This window comes from Musca autumnalis, unplaced genomic scaffold (genome assembly GCF_047663935.1).
Source record: "Musca autumnalis isolate F117 unplaced genomic scaffold, ASM4766393v1 scaffold_3, whole genome shotgun sequence".
NCBI classification, from domain to species: Eukaryota; Metazoa; Arthropoda; class Insecta; order Diptera; family Muscidae; genus Musca; species Musca autumnalis.
Genome location: NW_027411866.1, coordinates 25,303,520 through 25,314,581, shown reverse-complemented (window position 1 = coordinate 25,314,581; position 11,062 = coordinate 25,303,520). Strand labels below are relative to the sequence as shown.

The 11,062-nt window shown below is 34.9% G+C and overlaps 5 protein-coding genes across 5 annotated transcripts in view; 3 read left to right on the top strand and 2 right to left on the bottom strand.

The window, feature by feature from the left end:
- Positions 1 to 110: 110 nt before the first annotated feature.
- On the top strand, positions 111 to 1,875 carry LOC141396433 (uncharacterized). Its single transcript, XM_073971898.1, has 4 exons — positions 111 to 250; positions 454 to 577; positions 637 to 796; positions 859 to 1,875. Exons 1-4 carry the CDS (start codon positions 137 to 139, stop codon positions 1,814 to 1,816), a joined length of 1,356 nt encoding a protein of 451 aa, XP_073827999.1. The 5' UTR covers positions 111 to 136; the 3' UTR covers positions 1,817 to 1,875.
- A 135-nt stretch (positions 1,876 to 2,010) lies between these two features.
- Positions 2,011 to 2,885, bottom strand: ND-18 (NADH:ubiquinone oxidoreductase subunit 18). Its single transcript, XM_073971900.1, has 3 exons — positions 2,728 to 2,885; positions 2,357 to 2,665; positions 2,011 to 2,297 (listed from the first exon to the last, which is right to left on the bottom strand). The coding sequence occupies exons 1-3, from the start codon at positions 2,775 to 2,777 to the stop codon at positions 2,117 to 2,119; spliced, it is 540 nt and encodes a 179-aa protein (XP_073828001.1). The 5' UTR covers positions 2,778 to 2,885; the 3' UTR covers positions 2,011 to 2,116.
- A 2,422-nt stretch (positions 2,886 to 5,307) lies between these two features.
- Positions 5,308 to 6,882, top strand: Arp6 (Actin-related protein 6). Its single transcript, XM_073979398.1, has 2 exons — positions 5,308 to 5,743; positions 5,801 to 6,882. The coding sequence occupies exons 1-2, from the start codon at positions 5,572 to 5,574 to the stop codon at positions 6,856 to 6,858; spliced, it is 1,230 nt and encodes a 409-aa protein (XP_073835499.1). The 5' UTR covers positions 5,308 to 5,571; the 3' UTR covers positions 6,859 to 6,882.
- A 6-nt stretch (positions 6,883 to 6,888) lies between these two features.
- temp (protein prenyltransferase alpha subunit repeat-containing protein tempura) overlaps positions 6,889 to 11,062 on the top strand; it is a 32,633-nt gene continuing 28,459 nt past the window's right edge. The window contains exon 1 of the mRNA XM_073979391.1: positions 6,889 to 6,913. Within this exon, the coding sequence (XP_073835492.1) occupies positions 6,904 to 6,913 (10 nt within the window). The 5' untranslated portion in view covers positions 6,889 to 6,903. The remainder of the gene's footprint in view (positions 6,914 to 11,062) is intronic.
- Positions 6,919 to 9,324, bottom strand: MagR (Iron-sulfur cluster assembly 1 homolog MagR). The gene is made up of 5 exons (XM_073979399.1): positions 9,105 to 9,324; positions 8,941 to 8,994; positions 8,803 to 8,878; positions 8,658 to 8,732; positions 6,919 to 7,350 (listed from the first exon to the last, which is right to left on the bottom strand). The coding sequence occupies exons 1-5, from the start codon at positions 9,186 to 9,188 to the stop codon at positions 7,247 to 7,249; spliced, it is 393 nt and encodes a 130-aa protein (XP_073835500.1). The 5' UTR covers positions 9,189 to 9,324; the 3' UTR covers positions 6,919 to 7,246.

Here is an 11,062-nt window from a genome sequence, read left to right as displayed (position 1 = left end):
AGCTGACAAATTGTCCCAAAATTATTACAGAGTTGTATTTAGTGGAGAGAAGAGAGAGATAATCAATCAGCTGAATCAGCTGTTTAGTTTTGTTTATAAAAAAGTAAAAAATAATAAATAATAATAAAGTTGAATAATGGAAGTTTCAGTCGGAAATACTAAAGAAATCCCAGAATTTATTCTAGAATACAAAGCCAGATTAGCAAGACTGCTCGAACGCTTAAAGTGGACGCAAGAAGGAGTACTTAAGGTGAGAAAAATGAAATTACCGCCAAAGTTGGTACATTCAAAGCACATTCCACAAATTTTATACATTCCAAGAATATAAAGTGTTAAAAAAACTTTCTAATATAATCTGGACGTTGATGTGAATTTTCTGAAGTATATCAACGTTCTGTCGCTTGCCCAATGGACAATGTCTAAATATATAATCACTGAAAATTTCTTTTTCAGAGTTTTAACACAAATTCATCAGCATCAGTCTTAAAGGGCGAAATATCCCACACCGATAGATGTCACAAAAACAAAAAGGCCAACTATCCCGATAGTCTTATTACAGACAACTCTGTTACGCTATGTACGAACAGCTCAAGACACCCTTTTCCATATATTCACGTTTTCCTTTCCCTCTTTTAGCAACACCTGAATTACAAAACCTTTTGGGAAACTCCTCAGTGGAAGCTCCACAAAACTTCAATGAGTTGCAAGGAAACTTTAGTCGTGATGAAAAATTGGCCATCTATGAATTTACCATAGAAAACACAACAAAAATAAACAATAATGTTGTCGAAGAAGTGTAAGTAGATAAATATGGGGAAAATGTTCATTTTGTCTGACTAATTTCCCTCTTATTGATAGACCTGAAGGAGTATCTTCTCTGGCGGATATTGTGGCCGAAAAGAAACGTGAGGCCAAACGTAAAAAGCGAAAATTCCGTAAAACCAAACCAACACTTAAAGAGGAGATGCGTGCGTTAGTCCTGTTACAAATGCAGGCATTGGAACAATATAGAGGAAATCAAAGAGCCCTTGGGAGCGCCAAAGAAAAAGTGACACATGAGACTGAACATGAATCAAATAGAAAGAACTTTGATAAGAGAAATATAGATAGGTTCTTACAACACTCAAGGGATAAAAATGACCATAAAAGCCACAAAGAGACATCAAAAGATCGCAAACATAGTACGCAGAGTGATTATAGGACGAGACATAGCAAATATGAAGAATCTGGTAAGGATTATCAAAGGAAGGAAGAAAGATACCAAGGGGAAATAAACAAGACTTCAAGTGGCGTTTATGGAAGGAGTGAAGAAAGAAAACGCACCAATGAACCGGATAAGGAAGCTTCTAATATATATTATGAAAGAAGGGAAAGAAAACATGAACGGGAGAAAAAATGGTATAACGAAGAGTATAATAGAAGTAATGGCAAATATCTTAATAGGGAAGCAGAAAAGCATCTATATTCGCCAAGAAGTCCTCATACAACAAAAGATTACGATAAATATAGAAATACCTCCAACGATCTCCATCAAAGACGCGACCATTCTTTGTATAATGAATTACACAAAGGTTCGCTAAAAGAAAGTGATCGGCACAAACGTAGCAGAAGTCGTGACAATATGAAATCTAGTAGAGATAGAGACAAAGATACCCCCAGAAGTTACCATAAGGAACAATATTCGCGGAACAGAAGTAGGAGCCCACATTATCGAAGAGATACGAAGGATTATAATCGTCGGAGAAGCAAAAGCCCTGGACCATCGAAGAAATATGCTGATGGAAGATCTTATAAAAAATACGAAGGATGGAGATAAATGCCAAATAAATAAATAAAACCCTTTTAATACCTTTCTCTATGGAAATCTAAACTTAATCGGGCAGTTTCAAATTTTGTTTCATACTAAATCCCAAGAAAAGTTGTTGATCTTGATAATAATCTTGTATTCCTTTCCATGTTTCATATTGTGTTTCGAAGAAATTGTCATTGGCTTATCTTTGCCGTTACAAGTTTTGGGAATTCATTTCAATTTTATTTGCATTCCATCGCAATTTTATACTTCACATTTCGACATACAATCACTCCTTGATTAATCTAAAGAAAATTTTAACAATGTTTACTTAGTTGAGACACGGGTACGTTTGTTCCAGGCAAAGTTAATGCCATAATTCTTGACACGGTCAGTTTTTGGCTTGTCTGGGCGTTCAATGAACCAACGCCAGCCGTTTCTCTCACAGAAGGTAATAGCTTCTTCGGGAGAAGAGAAGTTAACGTGCATGTTGGACAATGGATCACCACTAAAAAGAAAGTATTCAATAACAATTTACCATCGTTATGGACAAAATGTGTTACTTACGTTGAGGTCCAACCCATCAAGGGATTTTCCCAACGTTCACGATTATCGAAATCAATTTGCCAGGTATGCAAATTGTTGGTACCACTTTGCATGGCATTCTTGGGTGGCATATAGATGCGTACACGACGTGTCTTAACATGTTCATCGGGAACACCAGTAATGGGACTGATATCAACTTTAACAGGCACAGTAATGGTGCCTTGTAATTTGTTTTTCTGCTCAAGATCTTCAGGTTTGGCCAAAGCGGTGTCCACATCAATGACTGGGGTGTCGCGCATTGAGGCCATGCCGCGACTCAACACTGGAGACCTATTTGACAAATCTCGTCTCAATATTAACATGTTCAAGGTGTAAAACGCTACCGAACTTACCATTGTTGAGTATTCTTGGTGGCCTGGACAATTTGCCTCAGCAAGGACATTTTCTGTGTGCTAATGAACTTGGAATAGCGAAACAAAAAGTTATTACATAAAAAAATAATTTGTCTACTGTCAAATTTAGCAAAATCACAACATATGTTTTTGACAAATGCTATTTGTTAATAAGTCTCTGTGAGTGTTGCTAAGTAAGAAGAAGAAAAAACATCAAATGGGAAGAGGACTTTTTCATGAATGAAATAAAAAATATTGGCTGGTTAGGAATGAGGTGTAATAATGGTTCCTGTGACCGTAGGATGAAACACAAATATCCTCCCAATTCTTATAGCATATTGGAAGCTGTTAAAACTGTAAGCAGTTCATAGTGAATTAACAAACTCAACAAAGACATATGGTCTGTTCCAGAACTACAAGAATCTACTATTTGTTACTATTTTCTTCGATAACATAAAGGAAAAATTGTTATCGTAGTAAAAAATAGTAGCTTCTTGCAGGTTCTGGAACAAAGCATGTAAGTAATAAAGATCTGACAAAATGCATGCAACAAAAAAATGTTTATGAAACTTTGTATAGAAACATTACCTTTAACAGGTTGCAGTTAATTCAAAATCGCAACCAAGGTGGAACATTTCATGGAATGGTATCAGAAACGAAATCAAGGATCTATTCAAGAATAATTTTATGTCAATTGGATCCGTAAATTCGGTTAAATACGTAAAACTGTATAAAAGAAAAAAAATGTTATTTCACCATATCGTGATATACCATTATGTTAGTCCCGGTCCACACTAGCGTGAATTTCATTGAAAAATTTCATGAAATTAGGTGTTCTTAAATCGAATTCCCCACTACAGCAATTTTATGATTTTACTCTACTATGGACGTCGATCTAGAGGCTCATAATTTCATATCAAAATTTCAGTGAAATTACTGTAGTGTGGCCCGGGACTATAATTCAAAAGCCATTCACTGAAGAATGATAGCAAAATATGTCTTATTTTGTTGTGTCTTTGATTGTACCCCCCAAATAACTTTAAAATTTTAATTTTCTTGTTGAAAAACAAATATGGAAGCCGATAAAATGTCAATAGTTGATTGTGAATTAACAATTTAAACAAAGAAAAGGAGTTTATTTTTTGTAGTTGAAAGGGGTTAATTGGAAATAAAGATGAAGATGTTAAAAAAAGACATCTGCATTTTCTTTAATTCATATTGGCATCGAATGAATAATGGAATTATAATGGGAGTAATGCTTGGTTTACATTACGAAATCCACTCGATTTCAACTGTCAATTCCTTTGCGTATACGTCAAATCAAAACTCATCCGAAATCCATTGGATTTCATTTGACGTTTAAGCAATGGAATTGACAGTTGAAATCGAGTGGATTTCGTTAATGTAAACCAAGCATAATTATGAACATGGTACAATAAAGTGGAGGTAGGCCAGGTATGAAAATCACTGAGAAATGTCACCCTGCAGCCATGGCTTAAAACGTCAAATGGCATGGTACAATAATAATGGTAGATGTACCTGCATAGCTATCCCGTATTACAAAAACATATGGAACTTAGAGCTTCATTTTTTATATGTTAAAAGTGCCATATAGTGTAAAAACATTTCTTTAGCTAGGCTCCAGAATATTCTCGTTAGAAAAGTGTTCCAGCAAAAGTTCTTCCCAAACTTATGACAGTGAAAAAATGTAATTCACTTTTTTTCTACTTGACAAGTTTGGCTAATCTGACATAGTGATTGCTGGCATCCGATTTGCAGATAAATGTCAGCAGAATTTTTACAAAAATTGTAATTTTTACATTCCCGTACTTTTGGAACAAATTTAAATTAATATCAATATTTGATAAATCGTTCATTCGTAAGTTTTGCTAAAAAAATCAACAATTTTATTTTGCCACGCGAATACACATTTTTTGTTTTCAATTTGAAGATATAAGCTGTGTTCCAGAACTAAAAAGTTTTTACAATTTTACCGACTTTTACACATTTTACTCGAAAAAGCGTTCCCGAACACAAAAAAGTTGTAAAATGTTCACTTCTCTTTAAACAAAAATGGCGCTGAATGACACTCTCTTTAAAAACTTTTTACACGTCAAATTTGGGCGAGTAAAAAATAGTAACATGGTTGCCGGCGTCTGATTGGCTGATACGCCGACTTTGACATTTGTTCCAGTTTTTTTTTTGACGTATTTTCCATTTTTCCGTTCCCGAACTATTTCAAAAAACTTGTGTGTGAGAACAAATTTTTTGCAGTTCTCTCTTTTACGAGTTTTGCCATTAAAAAGTACGGGAACGAAGCTATAGTGTTACAGCAGAAGTTTTTTGTTGGAACAATTCAGCGATACATCTACCTTTATGATTGCATAATATCAAAAACAGTACAAAATGTCAACCCTGCTTTTGACAGATTAGGCCATAAAAAGAAACAAATTGCAATCAGCTCTTAGCTGTGGCCTACCTTTACTTTATTCTACCATGATTATGAAATTGGATCGGATCATGGCAGAACTACCAGGTAGTGGTATCACACCAGCTGATCGAATATGAAAAGTCAAATCCATTTATAAAAAAATTATTTTTGTTGTAATTTCTTCAACAACATAAAGAAAGTTTTGACATAACATATTCAACATTTTACGATGCCACTACCTCGTAGTTCTGCCATGGATCGGATTTAATTCGAAGACATTGAATGTTAACAATCCTCAGTGAGATACACATTTTAAAGAAGAAGAATTTGTTGTTTTGTTTTCATGTGAGAGCCATTGAGAGAGAGCAAAAGACTCGCGTCCGCATTTATTTCCTTCTTAAATTCGAAGTATTATGGACGATAGTGGATCTACTGTGGTGTTGGACAATGGAGCCTATACTGCCAAACTGGGTTTGGCTTCCCACGATGATCCCCAAGTGTCGTTAAATTGTATTATGAAAGCCAAAGCAGAGAGACGACGTGCCTTTATTGGCAATCAAATCGATGAGTGCAGGGATGCTTCAGGTTTGTTAAACCCACTTCCATAGAGGCGGGTACTTTACTAATCAGCTACTTCTTCAGGTTTATTTTACATATTATGCTTCCAAAAAGGCTATCTATTGAATTGGGATATACAAAAAACAGTCTGGGATTATTTCTTTAGCAATGAAGGCTCAGGAATTAATTTGGAAGATCGTAATATTCTAGTAACTGAACCTCAGCTGAATTTCGCCAGTATCCAGGAGACAATGGTGGAGATATTGTTTGAAGAATATCATTGTAGTGGTATACATAAATCTACCACAGCAGAATTGGCTGCATATAACTACTGTGCTGATAGTGGCGAGGAGACTTCAATGCAGGCACTGAATTGTATAGTAGTAGATGTGGGTTATAGTTTCACCCACATAGTACCGTTTGTAAGAGGAAAACGAGTATTGAAAGGCATACGGCGCATTGAAGTGGGTGGCAAGGCCTTAACCAATCACATGAAGGAAATCATATCATATCGCCACATTAATCTAATGGATGAATCATATGTGGTAAATCAAATTAAAGAAGATGTTTGTTTTGTATCACAAAATTTCGCCGATGATATGAAGGTTCATACGGATGCGAAAAAACGTTCGGAAATTACAGTGGAATATATGCTGCCAGATTTTACCACCGTCAAAAGGGGATATATACGTAAAAGTCCTTCTAAGAAGAGTGGTGGAGATGCCGAAGAGGAAGAAGATGATAGTGATCAGCAATCAATGCGTTTGTGTAATGAACGTTTTACTGTACCCGAATTGCTATTCAACCCCTCTGATGTGGGAATACAACAGGTTGGTATACCTGAAGCTGTCATAGACGCCTTGAAAGATTGTCCACCATATGCCCATCATGAATTGCTGAGGAATATTTTAGTTATTGGTGGTTCATCGCTGTTTCCTGGCTTTGTGCCACGACTTAAGAAAGAAATACGGGCCTTGGCTCCTGACGATTTAGAAGTGTCGTTGATATTTCCCGATGATCCCATAACCTATGGTTGGTATGGTGGCAAAGAGATGGCCAGCAGTGATGGTTTCAAGGAAATCCTTTTCACTCGAGATGAATATGAAGAAAATGGTTATACAGCAAGTAGCAATGGAAGATAATAAACAAATGGAAGGAATTAAAAATTCGCCTTGGTTTTCTTTCAAATGGAAAAAGGTTAGTTTTGCTTTAGTGTCTAATCATTCCTTTATTTTTGCATTGTTTACATTTTATTATTTATGAAATTAAAGCAACATTGAACTATTCTAGTGTACTAAACAACAAAGAAAAAAAATTAAGCAAAAAGCTCTATTATCTAGGCAACAATAGTGAATTTGTGTTGTTCACATTATGAGTAAATAAGAGATGATAATCTCTAGCGTCCTTACATTTAGATTTTTATTTAACTTTTTATTTTCATTTCTTTACAATCCTTTAGATATTCTTTTTTTTCTAAAATAACAAGCTATTGGGATCACATACGTTTGATTCTCTTTCAAAATGAACTATTTATATGCTAAACGATTCGCCGCAGCCGCATGTGCCTTTTATATTGGGATTGTTAAAGACAAACTCACTGGCAAGCTTAGACTCAACATAGTCCATTTCGGTACCTAGAAAAATAAATAAAAAATTGGTTTTAGAATGCTTTAAATTTGATATTCAAATGCATCATAGGGGTCGATTATGCATTGCCACTATACTTGAGTTGCATTGTCAATTACCAGCACGACTGAAATGTTGTTATCGATCAGTGTTTTTTCAAACACACAATTCAATTATAAGTTCAGTGGAATTATTTTTTGGGTGCCACCGTGGTGCAATGGTATGCACGCCCGCCTTGCACGCAGAAGGTCGGGGGTTTGATTCCTCGTCCAAGCAACATCAAAACATTTTTCAACGGTGGCAAAATACCCCTCAGTAATGTTGGCGACATTTCCTGAGTATTTCAGCCTTGAAAAACTTCTCCACAAGTGGTGTCTTAAGACACGCCGTTCGGACTCGGCGATAAACAGTAGGTCCCATATCATTGAGCTAAATATGAATCGGGGTGCACTCATTGATATGAGAGAAGTCTCCCTTGTCCCGTATGGGATGTTGTGGAACAATGGTTGGAATTATTTTTTGACGATGAAGAAAATTTACAGGACATTGCATCTATTAGAAGAAATTTGAAGGACAAGTCGAATCCATTGGAATTGCCATATGCACTGTTGATGCTCATGTTGGAAAGATCTGTATAATCAGTAAATTATTTTAGGTTTAAGGTATATTTTCGACTGCCACAGGAAACGTTAAAGGATGACTTTTAAAAGTGTGCGCAGCGTTGAGATTTTTTGCGCAGGGAAGTTTCCAAAAGTCCCATGGCAATGTTTACAAGTGCATGGCTTAATCTACATTGTCAAACATATTGAATTAAGTTGTCCACTTGATACAGGACAAATTGTGCCAAAATTGAATTTATCAGTTAATATTTCAAACTGTTGTTTTCACCCTATTTTTGATACACAAAATTAATTAATGATGCAAAGAATCAACAATTGTTAAGAAAATATTTTTTCCTTTCTATTTTTCTTCGAAAATGTTCACTACAACTGAAAATATGTGGTTGCAGAAAAATAGCCGCTTCGTCAACTGAGATTCGCAACTTCAGTTGAAAGTTGCCACACATAAAGTAATTTTGGCGTTGTAATTGCTATAGATAATCGACCCCCTAATTATGTTAGTTGCACGCTTATCATTGCTTAGATCTTCTCACCATAATGAACCACGTGATAAATGCAACGTAACAACAAAACATAGACTAAGAAAACGTTAATACGTCATTTGTCTACCAAAACATTTCACAAGATTAAAACATTGTATTTTCGGGTAAAGACGTAGATGCCAGGAAAATGTCTGAGGGTATCCAAATACTCACCTAATAATGATAATTGGGCCTTTTTGTCTATATAAACTCTGACTCCATCTTGCACTACTTCTTCATCCAGCTTATCTGAATGGAAGAATAAAATAAAACCATTAATAAATTACATTAATTTTTGAAATTATATGAAACTACAAACCCTTTTCTTTGGCATAATTTAGGGTATACGATAGACCATTACAACCACGCTGCCGTACACCAACTTTGAGACCAGTCTGTAACAAAATTCCAAATTAATTTCACCACATCCCAAAGACACCAAAATAAATAAACTTACAAATTCCGGCTGTCCTTTCAACAAATCCTTAATACGTTGTACAGCTGCTGGAGTCTGTGGGAATGGAAAGCAACAATTTCATTTATTATGTTTATTTATTTCTCCTCTCTCTGTGTGAATTGTTATGAAATCTGTCTGAATGTTTACAATTTCTTTCTTCTTACCAATGTCAAAGCCGCCCGAGTGGGGAATAGTTTGCGGCCTTTCAAAGCTCTTACTGTTGCTGTGGCTACAACTTTTGTTGCCATTTTTCGAATAATTTTCACTTAAATTTAGTTAATTTTGGGTTTTTGTTTTCCTTTCTTTAAAGCACGTAACTTTTTCGCGTTCTTTCTCTCCAAACTTGTATTTTTGTTTTTATCTGTCAAATCGATATTTATGAAACATATGATAGGGTCACCACATTTATTTGCAACTGGATTGCCATGTCTAATTTATCAGACATTTTGACAGATTAGTGGTAATGCAAATGACAATTGACATGTTGTTGAAGTAACTGGTTTCCCATGTTTATATTTTCATATACGTTAAAATTAGGCAAATTTTTTTATTTCCCCTTTATAAGCTCTTTAATAGTACGTTTATAGCCCTGTTCCTTTACGTTCAAGAATCTTCAAGTTTTACAACTTTTTACTCGAAAAGCGTTCCTTTACTTCAGACACAATACAATTCATATGGGAGCAGTTTTCAACTTTTACTACTTTTGCCGGTTTTACCATTTTCAGAAGTAAAGGAACAGACCATATATTTACAAAATCCACTCGATTTCAAATGTAAATTCCATTGCTTAAAATACATTTACATTTACAAAATCGAGTGGATTTCAACTTTCAATTCCTTTGTCTCGGTTCACACTTAAGCGATTTCCATGAAATAATTTCATGAAATTAGGCGTTTTTAGATCGATTTCCATAGTCCCGGTCCACACTAGCGTGAATTTCATTAAAAATTTCATGAAAATAGGTGTTCTTAAATCGAATTCCCCACTACAGCAATTTTATGATTTTACTCTACTATGGAGGTCGATCTAGAGACGCATAATTTCATGCAATTTTTTCAATGAAATCACTCTAGTGTGGACCGGGACATACTAAAGTAATTTTATGAAATTGCTGTAGTGGGAAACTCGATCTAAGAACGTCTAATTTCATGAAATTATTTCATTGAAATTGCTCTAGTGTGGGCCGGGACTTTGCGTATACGTCAAATGAAATCTCATCTGAAATCCATTGGATTTCATTTGAGGTTTATCCAATAGAATTGGCAGTTAAAACCAATTGGATTTCGTAAATGTAAACCTAACATTATACGGCAAATGAAATCCAATAGATTTCAGATGAGTTATCATTTCACGTATACGCAAAGGAATTGACAGCTGAAATCCACTCGATTTCGAAAATGTAAACGTAGTCGATGGTCAGACTAGCAAGGTTTCTTGAAACCAATTTCGGTAAAGTTTCTTTTCAAGTTTCGTTAGTGTCCACACATGTTAACGTGAAATTTAAGATTTTTGCGTGTCCTCTTTATTTTACCGTTCGCGTTTGTTGTGTTTCTCATACCAATAAAAACAAAAAAGACATAAATAAACCAAAAAAAACAACATAAAATAATTAACATTATTAATTAAATTAATATTAATAGTTAAATTTTCACTATTTCATTAATTAAATGTTTTTATTAAATCTTTTTATGTTTGTTTTGTTGTTAACGTTTGCTTGAGAAAATAAAAATGAAAGAAAATGGAAGAAATAATCTTGCAACGAAAAACAAGAAGAGGCAACATAACAAACACAGAAAACCATGTACATGGGTTTCACTACTTCATACCCCTCGCCTTTAAACTTGACGTCGCCATGTTGAAATCGTGCTAGTCTGACCATCGACGTACTATAAAGTTGTTGGCGCAGCAATAAGTCTGTCTGGTTACTTTCCCAGCAAGAATTGTCCAGCAAGAACTTTCTCAGAGATTAAGGGGTTTTTATTCTCTTTTGCTAGAAAATTGTAAAAAGTAAACAGACACTTTCCCAGCAAAAACCAGCAAGCAAACACCTGACTTGCCAAAACAGAACAATTTGTCCGCCAATAAAGGAACCAAACATGTTGTCTTTTATTAAAAATAAAA

Coding starts and splice junctions, on each gene's coding strand:
- MagR (XM_073979399.1), bottom strand. CDS start 9,188: ATGGCAACAAAAGTTGTAGCCACAGCAACAGTAAGAGCTTTGAAAGGC. Junction 8,733..8,802: donor AAATTATGCCAAAGAAAAGG/GTTTGTAGTTTC, acceptor TCTTCCATTCAG/ATAAGCTGGATGAAGAAGTA. Junction 7,351..8,657: donor GGCCCAATTATCATTATTAG/GTGAGTATTTGG, acceptor TTATTTTTCTAG/GTACCGAAATGGACTATGTT.
- Arp6 (XM_073979398.1), top strand. CDS start 5,572: ATGGACGATAGTGGATCTACTGTGGTGTTGGACAATGGAGCCTATACT. Junction 5,744..5,800: donor TGAGTGCAGGGATGCTTCAG/GTTTGTTAAACC, acceptor CTACTTCTTCAG/GTTTATTTTACATATTATGC.
- ND-18 (XM_073971900.1), bottom strand. CDS start 2,777: ATGTCCTTGCTGAGGCAAATTGTCCAGGCCACCAAGAATACTCAACAA. Junction 2,666..2,727: donor ACCAAGAATACTCAACAATG/GTAAGTTCGGTA, acceptor TTTGTCAAATAG/GTCTCCAGTGTTGAGTCGCG. Junction 2,298..2,356: donor TTGATGGGTTGGACCTCAAC/GTAAGTAACACA, acceptor CTTTCTTTTTAG/TGGTGATCCATTGTCCAACA.
- LOC141396433 (XM_073971898.1), top strand. CDS start 137: ATGGAAGTTTCAGTCGGAAATACTAAAGAAATCCCAGAATTTATTCTA. Junction 251..453: donor CGCAAGAAGGAGTACTTAAG/GTGAGAAAAATG, acceptor TTTCTTTTTCAG/AGTTTTAACACAAATTCATC. Junction 797..858: donor AATAATGTTGTCGAAGAAGT/GTAAGTAGATAA, acceptor TCTTATTGATAG/ACCTGAAGGAGTATCTTCTC.